Below are 13,491 nucleotides of genomic sequence, written 5' to 3'. Positions count from 1 at the left end.
TGCACACAAGGAGGTCAGCTACTCCATTATTCAAACCTGGTTTGTTGACCTCCTCAAATAAAAGCATTCCCTTCTGGAAACCTCACGGTCTTGCATGTTTAAGCTACATCAATGCTTTGATATATATATATTTGTGATAACGTCTTGTTGCATACTTGAGCAAAATCAATGCTTTATTACATAATTGTCTTCAGATCTGCAAAGTGCTGGAGTAAATCGGCAGGTCAGGCAGCATCTCTGCAGGGCATGGATCGGTGGCATTCCAGGCCGAGGCCCTTCTTCAGATTGCTGAGTTTAGTTTAGTTTAGAGATACAGAGCAGAAACAGGCCCTTCAGCCCACGGAGTCTGCACCGACCAGCAATCCCCGCACATTAATACCATCCTACGCACACTGGGGACAATTTACACTTATACCAAGCCAATTAACCTACAAACCTGCACGTCTTTGGAGTGTCGGTGGAAACCGAGGACCTCGGAGAAAACCCACGCGGTCACGGGGAGAACGTACAAACTCCGTGCAGACAGCAGCCATAGTCGGGATTGGACCCGGGTCTCCGGCGCTGCAAGTGCTGTAAGGCAGCAACTCTACCGCTGCACCACTGTGCCGCACCTAGCACTTTGTGTTCTGTGCAAGATTCCAGCAACTGCAGTTCGTTGTCTCTAAATTATCAGATACCTTCCATTTGAATTGGTTAATTAAATGCTTACAATAAAATCTGATCGGTGATGTCTAGTGATATGAAACAAAGCAAACAAAATATCAAAATAATAACATATTCAAATGGTGCTTACACCATGAAATTAAAAGCTGCAGCTAATTGTTGCCCCTTTTGGAAAGTTTAACTTACATCAATATTGTAACAAACTGAATGCCTATTACTTTATGTGTAGAAAGGAACTGCAGATGCTGGTGGCAGCATCTCTGAAGAAAAAGGATGGGTGATGTTTCTGGTTGGAAACCTTCAGACTGGAAGTGGAGGAGAGAGAACTGGAAGTATTAAGGTAAGCTTTTCTTACCCCAGTTCCCTCCCCTCTACTTTCAGTCTGATGAAGTGCCCTGACCCGAAACATCATCCATCCTTTTGCTCCAGAGATGCTGCCCAGTACTCTATTAATGGGAACAGATGAAACTGAAAGAACTGATTAAAAAATACCTACTTCGATGCCTGTATCCATTCATCATACAATTCAAATGTCATCAAAGGTTCTGGTAGCTCTCGAAGATAAGATTTAAGAGCTCCTACAAATAGAACAGAGGTGTATTTTTCATTTAGTTAATGCAGCAATAGGATTATTGTAAATGCCTTTTAATTATCCTGGAGAAGCAAAATATTTTCGTCAATATGGTAAAGATTATAGTGCATAGAGACACCTTTTGAAACTGTGATTGTATTGCCCTTATTGAGGTCCTCCACTGCCCCACAGTTGTTTTCAGGTTGCAAACAGCAGGGAGTTTGATGGGACTCATTTTGCCTCTAACCTGCATAGCTTTGCAGTTAATAACAAAAAAAGTCCTTACTCCTACTTTCACAATAGCTTTTCATAGAATCTAACAGTGGTAGGGATTTAATTTAAGTGGTTAACTGGATCCCACCTTGTGTCCTCAATGCCTGCAACACTCACAGTTTAATCTGCAATTGATGAATTTCAGCTCTGGGCACCAAATGGTGTTAATGTCAATTGCTTTTTATTCCAGTTTTTATATAGACATAGTGTGGAAACAGGCCCTTCAGCCCACCAAGTCCACGCTGACATGCTGATACCAGCTCTACATTATCCCACTTTCGCATCCACTCCCTGCATTCCATGGGGATATTTTGCAGCGGCCAATTAACCTACAAACCCGCACGAGTTGGGGATATGGGAGGAAGCTGGGACACCCGGAGGAAACCCCACAAGATCACAGGGAGAATGTACAAACTCCACACAGAAAGCACCCAAGGTCAGGATTGAACCCAGGTATCCGACTCTGTGAGGCAGCGGATCTACCAGCTGCGCCACTGCGTCGCCCTTTGTTGAGGTAATTTCACGCAGATAAAGTACTTGTGTCCACGTGTGTGTTTCTGGTCTCGAGGGAATTGTTGCTCAGCACCTTCCCATTGCAATGGCAGGGAGAGGCATGGGGAACAGGTCGCTGTAGCTGCTGATGCCCGCGTTAGAGCAACCACTGATTGCTGCAACTCCTGCTTTTGGTTCGCTGGAAACTCTCTTAGACTGCAGGAAGGTCTGGAATAATCCAGGATTATTCAAATACTGTGGGAAACAAAATAGAAATGCCAAGAATATGAGTGAGTATGCTGTTTGAGCCTGTGAACCTCTTGTTCTTGGCAGAAGGGGATTGGGTTGATGAAAGGCAGATGCTATAAATGGCTGCCGACTGCTGCAGATATAAAACACTCAGTCAGACTGGCCCTAACCTTCCAAAACTCAAAGGCGTGATTAAAAATAGCTTGAGTCCCAATGGTTTTCCAGCGTTTTAAGGACATCTGCAAGAGTAAAAATTAGCAACGCTGCATTTTTTGGGGGGAGAAACTGCCATGTAAATGATAGGTGTGGATGAGCAGAGACACCAGAGTCAGGACTGAGTTTATTTTTCTCAAAGACTTTATGCCCAAGGCCTGATAAAGTGTTTGGGTGCCAACAGCATTAAAATATGCAGTGAAGATCTTAGTCATGCTGCTTGCAAAAATGCTCCCGCGATGACTGTTTTCTAAGCCTAGTTCCCAGAGGGACTCTTGCAAAGGGTTTGATGGACTACTTTCCTTGCCCTAGTTGCTAATGGCTATCAGTTTTGCTTTGCTCACGTGAGTCAAGTCAAGTCAATTTTATTTGTATAGCACGTTTAAAAACAACCCACGTTGACCAAAGTGCTGTACATCAGTTCAGGTACTAAGAAACAAACATAACAGCATATACATAAACAGTTCACAGCGCCCCCTCAGAGGGCCTCAAACGCTAGGGAGTAGAAATAGGTTTTGAGCCTGGACTTAAAGGAGTCGATGGAGGGCACAACCAAGAGTTTAAAGTTACTCAAATCGCATTGCGGATACAGAGTTGGAAAAAAGATAAAGACCTGAAATATGTAGTTAACAGCAAAGTATTGTTTGCAGTTGTCCTCAAAGAAAGAATACAACAAAGATCTGGTGAACTTTTAGTATGAATCTTCCTCTTCCACTGTGAACTGATGTTGCATCAGGAGAAAGAGATCGTTGGCATCCAGTTATTTTAATTACATTTTACCAAGCAGCAAACCAGGAAAGAAAAGAACCATTTCTAATGAACCTTTTTCTCACCAAAAAGACTGTAAGACACAGGAGCAAAATTAGATCATTCGGCCCATCGAGTTTGTCCGCCAGTCAATCATGGCTGATCAATCTTTCCCTCTCAACCCCATTCTCCTGCCTTCTCCCCATCACCTTCGATGCCAGTGATTACCATTTTTAACAAAAGCTTTGTTTCCGCTGCACACACCTTACATGAAGATAGTGTTACATAATTGTCATTAAAAAAAAGTATTTAAATGCTCTTAGTAGCATTTCACATCCATTTCTTATTTTAGATTTTAATTGTTATGCAGCCGTGTTTATGATGGTGATAACGAGTCATCTCACTTTGTGAAAGCCTGTATGTTGTTGTTGTCGTTGTTGTTGTTCGTCCTTCGGGTTCGAAGATGACCATGACTTCACTTTCAGTTGGAGGATTGGTGACTGTGGGTCCGGAAGTGACTGGTGAGGCCAATCCGGAAGGCACGCCCGCACGTAGGGCACAAGTGGATGGGTGCTGCAGTGGAAGTGGAGGTAGCCCGGGCCTTGCGCGCGGTGCGTTTCCTCTGGGCCTCTGCAGTGCGTCTGTTCTCTGCCGCACGGGCTCCTGTGGTGAGCTTGCTACGCCAGGTTGGACGGTCCAGAGCAAGAGACTCCCAAGTGCTGAGGTTGATGTCCAAGTCTTTGAGGGACACTTTGAGGCAGTGATTACAATTTTTAACAAAAACTTTGGTGAGAAAAAAGTTCATTAGAAATGGTTCTTTTCTTTCCTGGTTTGCTGCCTGGAAAATGTAATTAAAATAACTGACTATCCTATAGTGGGTATAGGACAGTAACAGGATTACAATCTTCAGATTGTCTCTCTATTGATAAAGCACTGGATCCTAAAACAAAGGAAATTGCCCTATAACAACTTATATTTAACATTGTAAAGAATATCAGGGTACTTCACACCAGCAAAAAACAAACTGCTGGAAATACTCAGCGGGCCAGGCAGCACCTGCGGAGGGAAATGTACAGTTGACGTTTCAGGATGAGATTATTTGAACCAAAAGAGTCGAGGGGAGACAGCCATTAAGATGATGTGAGGGGTAGGGGCAGGGCAAGAGACAGAAAGCAATAAGTTTTTTTGCAAAACAAATTGTGACATGCACATATAAATACTCAGAGAAATATCCAAATTCATTTTTATAAAGCAATTTAAAACATATTTTTTCAAAATGCTGCCATTCTGTGGCAACGTTTTTCATAGAGTACTATTTTTACATATCTGTTGTGCTGCTGCAAGTAAGAATTTCATTGTTCCATTTCAGGACATATGGCATTAAAACACACTTGACTTGACTCTTGAAATATTTGTACGATGGAATTATATACAATGCATATACATAAAGTTGTTTTTTTGGGGGATTACATGGTTTTTAAAGTTCAAAAGTTCTAGGAGCAGAATTAGGCCATTTAAACCTTCAAGTCTACTCCGCCATTCAATCATGGCTGATCTATCTTTCCCTCTCAACCCCATTCTCCTGCCTTCGCCACATAACTCCTAACACGCTTACCAATCAAGAATCTGTCAATCTCCACCTTAAAAGTATCCATCTACTTGGCCACCACAGTCGTTTGTGGCAATGTATTCCACAGATTCACCACCCTCTGCCAAAATAAATTCCTCTCATCTCCTTTCCAAATTTTATTCTGAGGCAATGGCCTCTGGTCCTAGACTGTCCCACTAGTGGAAACATCCTCTCCACATTCACTCTATCCAGGCCTTTCACTATTCGGTAAGTTTAAATGAGATTCCCCCCTCATCCTTCTAACCTCCAGCGAGTACAGGCCCAGTGCCTTCAAACGCTAATCCGATATTAACCCAATCATTCCTGGGATCATTCTCGGAAACCTCCTCTGGACCCTTTCCAATGCCAGCACATCCCTCCACATAGATCATTAGGTTGTGCTTATTATTTAGACATCCTAAAACAAAACAAACCAAAAACAGAAGTGATTTTCACCTCTTTTCTCTGTACGAATAATGCATACATTTAATTTAATGGGTCAGATATACTGCTGATCATTTCCTGGAGAAACTACAGCCATAGGTAAATTGGCCCAGGCAATTCAGTTCAGTTCAGAGATACAGCGCGGAAACTTCGGCCAACCGAGTCCATGTCAACCAGCGATCCCCAAACAGTTGCAATATCCCACAGACTAGGGACTGTTTACAATCTTCACTGAAGGCAATTAACCTACAAACCTGTTTGTCTTTGGAGTGTGGGTGAAAACTGGAGCACCAGGGGAAAACCCACTCGGTCACGGGGAGAACGTACAATCTCTGTACAGACAGCACCTGTACTCAGGATCGAACCTGGATCTCTGGTGCTGTAAGACAGCTACTCTACCACTGCACCACTGTGCCGCCCCGGTGTATTCTGTATGCAGTTCATCAAAGTGAATCTGAAATGTATCTGGCACCAGTCACAGACCAAATGGTAGCATTAGTTGTGCACTGTGTATTTCATCCCTTACTGATGTAAATTAGAGCTGTTGGGTGCAGCTGACAAATGTTGTAGACTAGGACCACACTGCATCAATGAGGGGTCATTATAACATCTCCATTCTGACATCAATGCCTGGGCACAGTATGTGCCAGCCCTGTTTTCCAAAGTCCTGGACATCTGAAACCTACCAGCTGCAGCTATTTCATACCATGCATGTCAGAGCTAATGTGGCGATCTCTACTTCATGTGGCAATGGCGTGTGAAGACACATGCATCATGTCACAATGCACTGCCAGGGGTGGTGGTAGAGGCTGTTGCAATACTAGGATCAATACTAGTGTTTAAGAGGCTTTTAGTCAGATTCATGGGTACGCAGGGAGTCGGGTCTTATGATCCCATGGGGAGGCTTAGTTCATTGTCACGTGTACTGAGGTACCGTGATAAGCCTGTTGTTGCATGCTCTCCAGTCGGTGGGAGACTACACATTATTACAATCGAACCGTCCACAGTGTACAGATACAGGATAAAGGGAACAACATAGTGCAAGATAAAGACCAGGAAAGTCCCATTAAAGATAGTCCAAGGAACTCCAATGAGGTAGATAGCAGCTCAGGACCACTCTCTAGTTGTTGACAGGATGGTTCAGTTGCCAGCAAATGAGGTTACTTTACCTTGGCGTGATGTTTGACACCGACATTGTGGGCCGAAGGGCCTGTTCCTATGCTGTACTGTTCTATGTTCTAACTGCATTGAGGGGGCTCCATGCATCAGAAAATCGATGTGTCATGCCTCCTGTGTTTCCATGGCAACTTACTTGCGCCAGTTCTCAATAGTCAATAGTTAATAGTGCTTTTTATTGTCACATATGTTAAGTGCAAACACAGTGAAATCATTTTCCTTACAAACAATCCAGAAGAGTATCACCATATCCCCAATGAGGAATGATCTACTGAGCCGCAGGCAGGAGGCGCCACCTATGGCAGAACAGCCGGTTCTATGGTAGCCATGGAGAGGTTTCCTTTAAGGTCTGACATGTTTCCTTTCAAGGCACTTGGGTTCATTTTATTCCATTCTTTTTAAGACCTGTTCGGGTTCCCAGCTTCCCTGTATGCTTCTGAGTGTAATTCCGAACAGCACAGTTTCTAAAATATCTTTAGCCAATTTCACAATTTTAGTTTATAAATAACATGCAATTAGTGCACCAAAAATAGGGTGCAATCCAATTTTGAAGCAAACATTTTCAGTGTATCTTACAGCAAGACTATTGAGTTAATACTGTGCATTAAGATAGAAATATCTTGAATACAATGCACCGAATTAATGAAGCAGAGACGATCACAAAGGCACTTCTATATTATGCGTTTGACTCGTACGATATAGTTCTATCCTTTAAGTTCATTTTGATCCCAGTGATTTCTCTTGGTGACACCTGCAAACAGGAGGGTCTTTAGAGGATGTTTGACTCAGGTCTGACGTAGGATTTCTGTGCTAAACTATGCATGGGTGCTAATCCCCTAGCTGCAAGCAGTTTCAATGATTTAGCATTGTTGCCATCCACTGAAAAATGTGGGCCATGAACGATTTCAAGAGTTCATCTGACAAGAAGGGCCAAAACAACCAAGGAAAAAACAAGTAGCATAATGAAGATAGAAATAAAATGGTGGAGTAACCCAGCGGGTCAGACAGCATCTCTGCAGAAAAGGAATAGATGAAGCCTCGGGTCAAGACCCTTCTTCACACAAGTAATATCACAAAGCAGGTTATTAATAAGTAAGGCTAATTGAGGGGTATTTCATTTTCATATACAGTAGATGCCCAGTACAAAGTAAATACAGAGGGCTATCCTAAAAGTATAAAATAAAATAACAAAATATAACATTATTTTCCAAAGTGAAACTGCACTTTAAAATCTGATGTGGTTTATAGAAACATAGAAAATAGGTGCAGGAGGAGGCCATTCGGCCCTTCGAGACAGCACCGCCATTCATTGTGATCATGGCTGATCATCCACAATCACTAACCTGTGCCCAACGACAGACCAAAATATTTATATCGACAGATCAAAATATTTAAAATAACTAGGCTGTGATCTACCAAATTAAATTGATAAAATAAATTAATTATTTGTTTTAGCACCAACAATCTTTTGATGAAAGGATTTGAAGATTGCACGGAAGAATTAGATTGAATCAAAGGATTTAAAGATATTGGTATTGGGTATTCTTATTGTTTTATATTCAGTTACAACATTGGCCAGGTTAAAATCTAGTTTAATTTGTGTCAGTGTAAAATCTTCTTGGATAGTTACGTGAACTATAATGCAAATGTAATCAAGGTGACGCCAGAACAAAAGATATTGTTATTATTGTAGAAGACCCAATATTTACTTAAGTCAATGAATGGATTATTTTATAACATTGGCTTCAGAACCACATCAATTTATGTTGAGTAACGTACCTGCTACAGCATGAGGGTCCACAGAGTATTCCTGCACGTCCAGCACACCGCAGTCAAGTGATGCCTTCAGCTTCTTCAGTTTGGAGGCAGAAGCAGCTACCCTGAAAAGGCCCTGGAGAAAAAGATCTCGTCAATCTCACCACAACTATTAATATTCACATAGAACCACAACGTGACAATTTTACTTTCGGTACTAAAGTGCCACTTCTGGCAATCGTTCCCCTGTCACGTCTGATTTAAGGAGCAGCACTTGGACTCTGAGACGTAATAATTTTCCCTAAATTGCACAGCAGAAGCACATCTGGGGAATAGTATTAAGGAACTATGTGGTTAGCCAAGCATGAACTGGAAATGGATAGATCTTCAGTCACTTGTTTTAAGAGGACAATTCAAACCTGTTATTTAACATGCTTGAAGAGATCATTCAAAAACATGGAAAAATATTTAATTGTTAACTGGCTTCATGCTGTGCAACATGCTTACATATTGAGAGGATTGTTTGTTCTATGTCCATAAATAATTGGGCAGAGTGACTAAATATTATTGCAATTTATTCACAAAATGCTGGAGTAACTCAGCAGGTCAGGCAGCATCTCAGGAGAGAAGGAATGGGTGACGTTTCGGGTCGAGACCCTTCTTCAGACTGATGCCTGACCTGCTGAGTTACTCCAGCATTTTGTGAATAAATACCTTCGATTTGTACCAGCATCTGCAGTTATTTTCCTACACTAAATATTATTGCAAAGTAAGCTTCACACTATACAGTGACACAATGTGTTGGGCTATGAAACAAAGCACTCTGTTAGTTAAGTGGCAATTAAGTGGCAAAAATAAAATATATTAGTACAATCTCTGCTTGTTAAAATCATGTCACTGGTTGACCTGAGACGTTAAATCTGTTTCTCTTCCCACAGATGCGGCCTAACCTGCTGAATATTTCCAGCATTTTCTGCTTTTAGTTTTTGGATTTCTAGCAGGTGCAGTTTTTTTTAAAGATTCAGCGCAGAAACAGGCCCTTCGGCCGACCGAGTCCACACCGACCCTACATCAGAGCTATCCTATACATTAGGGACAATTTACAATTTATAGAAGCCAATTAACCTACAAACCCGCACATCTTTGGAATGTGAGAGGAAACCGGAGCACCCGGAGAAAACCCACGCGGTCACAGGGAGAACATACAAATTCCGTACAGACTGCACCTGTAGTCAGGATCGAACCTGGGTCTCTGGCGCTGTAACACAGCAGGTCCACTGCTGGCTGCTGCCCCACTGCCTCACAAACAGCTTTTGTTTTGATTTTCTTTAACACTCACCAATTTGAAAAATAAACACTTCCTTACTTTCTGATATTCCTGAACTAACCAAGGTTTCTGCTGACAAAGAAATGAAGACTGTCCTGTTATATCTAGGAAAGACAAAAAAATGCTGGAGTAACTCAGTAGGTCAGACAGCATCCCTGAAGAACATGGATAGGTGACGTTTCGGGTCAGGAGCCTTCTTCACACTGACCCGAAACATCACCTATCCATGTTCTCCAGAGATGTTGCCTGACCTGCTGAGTTACTCCAGCATTTTGTTTCTTTCCTTGGTAAACAAGCATCTGCAGTTCCTTGTTTCGTCATCTGTTACATTGATCTGTTTCTCCATTTTTTGAGTCCACTGCCATGGCAACAGCACAGAAAAATTAAACTGTTTACAGAACCTCAATTCTATTTATTTTCTGTTGCACTGCCAAAGTCACAGTGGTAGATCTTACTAATTACCATTATTTATTCCAGCATTTTGTTGGAGACCTGAGACAAAAGCAGAGGAAAACGAAGCCAGTCAGGTTATATTAATGGCGAGATAAACGGTTTTAACAGTTCAGGTCAAAGATCAGGACTGAGATCAAGTGTGGCATCTGTCTTATCAGTTTAATATCTGCTACATCTCTTATCTAGGCTGAGGGTGACACGGCAGTAGAGTTGCTGCCTTACAGCGGCAGAGACCCAGGTTTGATCCTGACTACGGACTGGAAGCAAGTTATTCCTCTCCCAGAGGCACTACCTGTGGCTGATGGAAAGCCATTAACATGAAGTGCCAACTATGTTCTTTCTCAACACCTACAGTGTAGATATAGTTCATTTTCTGTTTTTATTTTGGATTTTCAGCATTTGCAATGATTTACAATGAGAATAATAACTCAACAAGTGCACACCAACAGGTCTAGGATACAGCAGGAAAACAGTGGGTGATTAAAGCTAACTGCAGTTTAGTTTAGTTTAGCTTAGTTTAGTTTAGTTTAGATATACAGCGTGGAAACAGGTCCTTCGGCCCACTGAGTCTGCGCCGACCAATGATCATCCATACACTAGTTCTATGTTGTCCCAGTTTTGCATCCTACACACCAGGGGCAATTTGCAGAAGCCAGTTAACCTACAAACCTGCACGTCTTTGGAATGTATGAGGAAACCAGAGCACCTGGAGGAAACCAATGCAATCACAGAGAGAACGTGCAAACTCCACGCAGACAGCACCCACGTAGTCAGGATCGAACCCAGGTCTCTGGCGCTGTGAGGCAGCAACTCTACCGCTGCGCAACTGTGCCGCCCTGAAAAGGATGGGTGAATGAGAAGGGATAGGTACCTCTTCCTGCATGCCACACTCCAGCAACATTGTCACACAGGCCTCAACAGGAAATGCAATTTCGCGTCCACTTAACACGAGATGTTCTTCCAGTGGTTTGCCGAAGGATGGCTTTTCTATCCACGCCTCTTTGGTAGGAAATAAAAATTAGAGACATTTCCAGACATTAGCAGAAGGTTTTCACATTGCCTATTAACAAATGAATTACTGTGAAAAGATTGGCATTGCATTTTAGTTAAAACAACTGCTGTTACGGCTTTGAAATTAATATTGATTCTGCTTTGAGCTTCCACATTTATTTTCACAGAAAGCACATACAAAGGCATTATATAAAGGGAACAATTGGGAAGGCCTAGTCTAAAATTAGACATCAACTAGACCTGAACTAATAGCGAAGCTGGTGCAGTTGCTGCCTCACAGTGCCAGAGACCCGGATTCCATCCTGACCTCACACTTGGTATGTGTGGAGTTTGCATGTTCTCCCTGTGACCATGTGCATTTTGTCCAAGTGCTCCGTTTCCTCCCACATCCCAATGATGCGGGTCTATATGTTCATTGGCCTCGGTAAATTGCCCCTAGCGTGCAAGGAGTGGATGAGAAAATGGGGTAACATAGAACTAGTGTGGATGGGTGGTCGATGGTCGGCATGGACTCGGTGGGCCAAAGGCCTGTTTCCATGCTAAATCTCTAAACTAAACTAAACTAAACCTATGGGAATAGTCTCAGGATAAGGAATCAGGCATTAAGGCTGGGATGAGGAGATTTTTTTGATGCAGAGAATTGTAAAGCTTTGAAGTTCTTCACTGTGGGAGAGATCAATACATTTTTGGATGCTAAATGAATCTGAGGATATGTGGATCATTTGGGAAAGTGAAAGAATTCCATCAGGTGGGAACCCTTCGAAGGGTGCAGAAGATTCGACGAGCTGAATGGCTTATTCTTGAGCTTCATATACTTCATATTACTATCTACTTCATATCACTGTGCAGGGTTATGCCCAACACGAGCTTATAAACAGAAGTCCACTCTGTTACAAGCAGATAAACATGTTCATGATGTACAGCCCCAGCTTGAGTCCCTGTTTTGCCAAGTTAAAAGAGCCTCCAAAATTATAGCCATTTAAATATAATTTTTTAAGGTGACCAATCCAAATGCTGAACATTGAGAGAACAAGCAACTGAAATAGAACCTTGCAAAAATAGTTTCCTCATTCTTGGTTTTAGAGGGAGGACTAACTGTGATTCCCAAAGAAAATATGGAATGACATTTTTATTGTTTCTGAGGGCAAGTTGATTGTATGATTGATTGAAAAATGCAGCATTGAAGCAGGTCCTTCAGCCCACTGAGTCTATGCTGATCATCGATCACCCGTTCACCCCAGTTCTATGTCTTCCCAGTTTTGCATTCATTCCCTGCGCACTAGGGACAACTTTTTCCGAGGCAAATGTACTCACAAACCTACCTTTCTTTGGGATTGTGGTGGAAAATGGAGGAACCGGAGGAAACTCGTGTGGTCAGTGGGAGAACGTACAAACTTCACACAGACAGACAGCACTCGAGGTCAGGATCGAACCTGGGACACTGGCGCTGCAAGGCAGCAGTTCCACCAACTGGATTAAACCAGCCAAAATAAGATCGGGAAAGCTCATAGTAAACAAACCCAAGATGATTCTGCATCATCTTTAGAAAGCACTTCTACAGATTGCTCTTCCTAGCTTCCTGCAAATATGAGCATTTTTGAAGCACCTTGCTTATGTGCTAACCGACTGCATCATTATGAACTTTCAATAATTCTAGACCTACCAACGAAAGTAATTTTGTACACACTTTGTTGAATATCATAAAGTTGCCTATTTCATGGTTGCTACTATAATAGCTTCATTACAAAATAACTCCAAATGTTGCCAGTGTTCACAGTAGGATGCAAGTACAATATTGTCTCCAATATTGTCTCCAATATTGTCTCTATTACCAAAAGCAAAAGCACATTGATGGTTTCTTGAGATAGACACAAAAAGCTGGAGTAACTCAGTGGGTCAGGCAGCATCTCTGGAGAGAAGAAATGGGTGATGTTTTGGGTCGAGACCCTTCTTTGGACTGGTTTGGACAAGAGATATAGACGGTGATGTGGAGAGATAAAGAACACTGAATGAAAGATATGCAAAAAGGTAACGATAATAAAGGAAACAGGCCATTGCTTAGCTGTTTGTTGGGTGAAAACGAGAAGCTAGTGAGACTTGGGTAGGGGAGGGATAGAGAGGGAATGCCGGGACTACCTGAAGTGAGAGAAATCAATAATCATACCACTGGGCTGTAAGCTGCCCAAGCGAAATATGAGATGCTGTTCCTCCAATTTGCATTTAGCCTCACTCTGACAAAGGAGGAGATCTAGGACAGAAAGGTCTGTGTGGGAATGGGAAGGAGAATTAAAGTGTTTAGCTACCGGGAGATCGAAGATCTTACCTTGTTGAGCTTTGATTTGAGGCAGTATACTCTGTAAAAGGACTAATGACTTCTTGTGATACTCTGCTTGCACTTCTATTAGCTGGGAAAAACACAGTTCATCATAAATTTACATACAGAAGATAATGAATCATTCACCAAAGTGAGTTCACCCAATTTCACACTCACCGACAAAAGCAAAATAT

At 42.2% G+C, this 13,491-nt stretch overlaps 1 protein-coding gene across 11 annotated transcripts in view; it reads right to left on the bottom strand.

Moving 5' to 3' along the window:
- Nucleotides 1-13,491, bottom strand: part of LOC144594466 (rho GTPase-activating protein 44-like) — a 261,024-nt gene that overhangs the window by 43,311 nt on the left and 204,222 nt on the right. For all 11 annotated transcript variants that reach the window (XM_078400964.1, XM_078400970.1, XM_078400973.1 and 8 more), the window contains 4 exons: nucleotides 13,307-13,388; nucleotides 10,844-10,971; nucleotides 8,217-8,328; nucleotides 1,160-1,241 (listed from right to left, as the gene is read on the bottom strand). In XM_078400964.1, the coding sequence (XP_078257090.1) occupies nucleotides 1,160-1,241; nucleotides 8,217-8,328; nucleotides 10,844-10,971; nucleotides 13,307-13,388 (404 nt within the window). The remainder of the gene's footprint in view (nucleotides 1-1,159; nucleotides 1,242-8,216; nucleotides 8,329-10,843; nucleotides 10,972-13,306; nucleotides 13,389-13,491) is intronic.

This window comes from Rhinoraja longicauda, chromosome 6 (assembly GCF_053455715.1).
Source record: "Rhinoraja longicauda isolate Sanriku21f chromosome 6, sRhiLon1.1, whole genome shotgun sequence".
NCBI classification, from domain to species: domain Eukaryota; kingdom Metazoa; phylum Chordata; class Chondrichthyes; order Rajiformes; family Arhynchobatidae; genus Rhinoraja; species Rhinoraja longicauda.
Note: the sequence above shows the minus strand (reverse complement) of the source record. Positions and strands in the feature narration are given on the sequence as shown.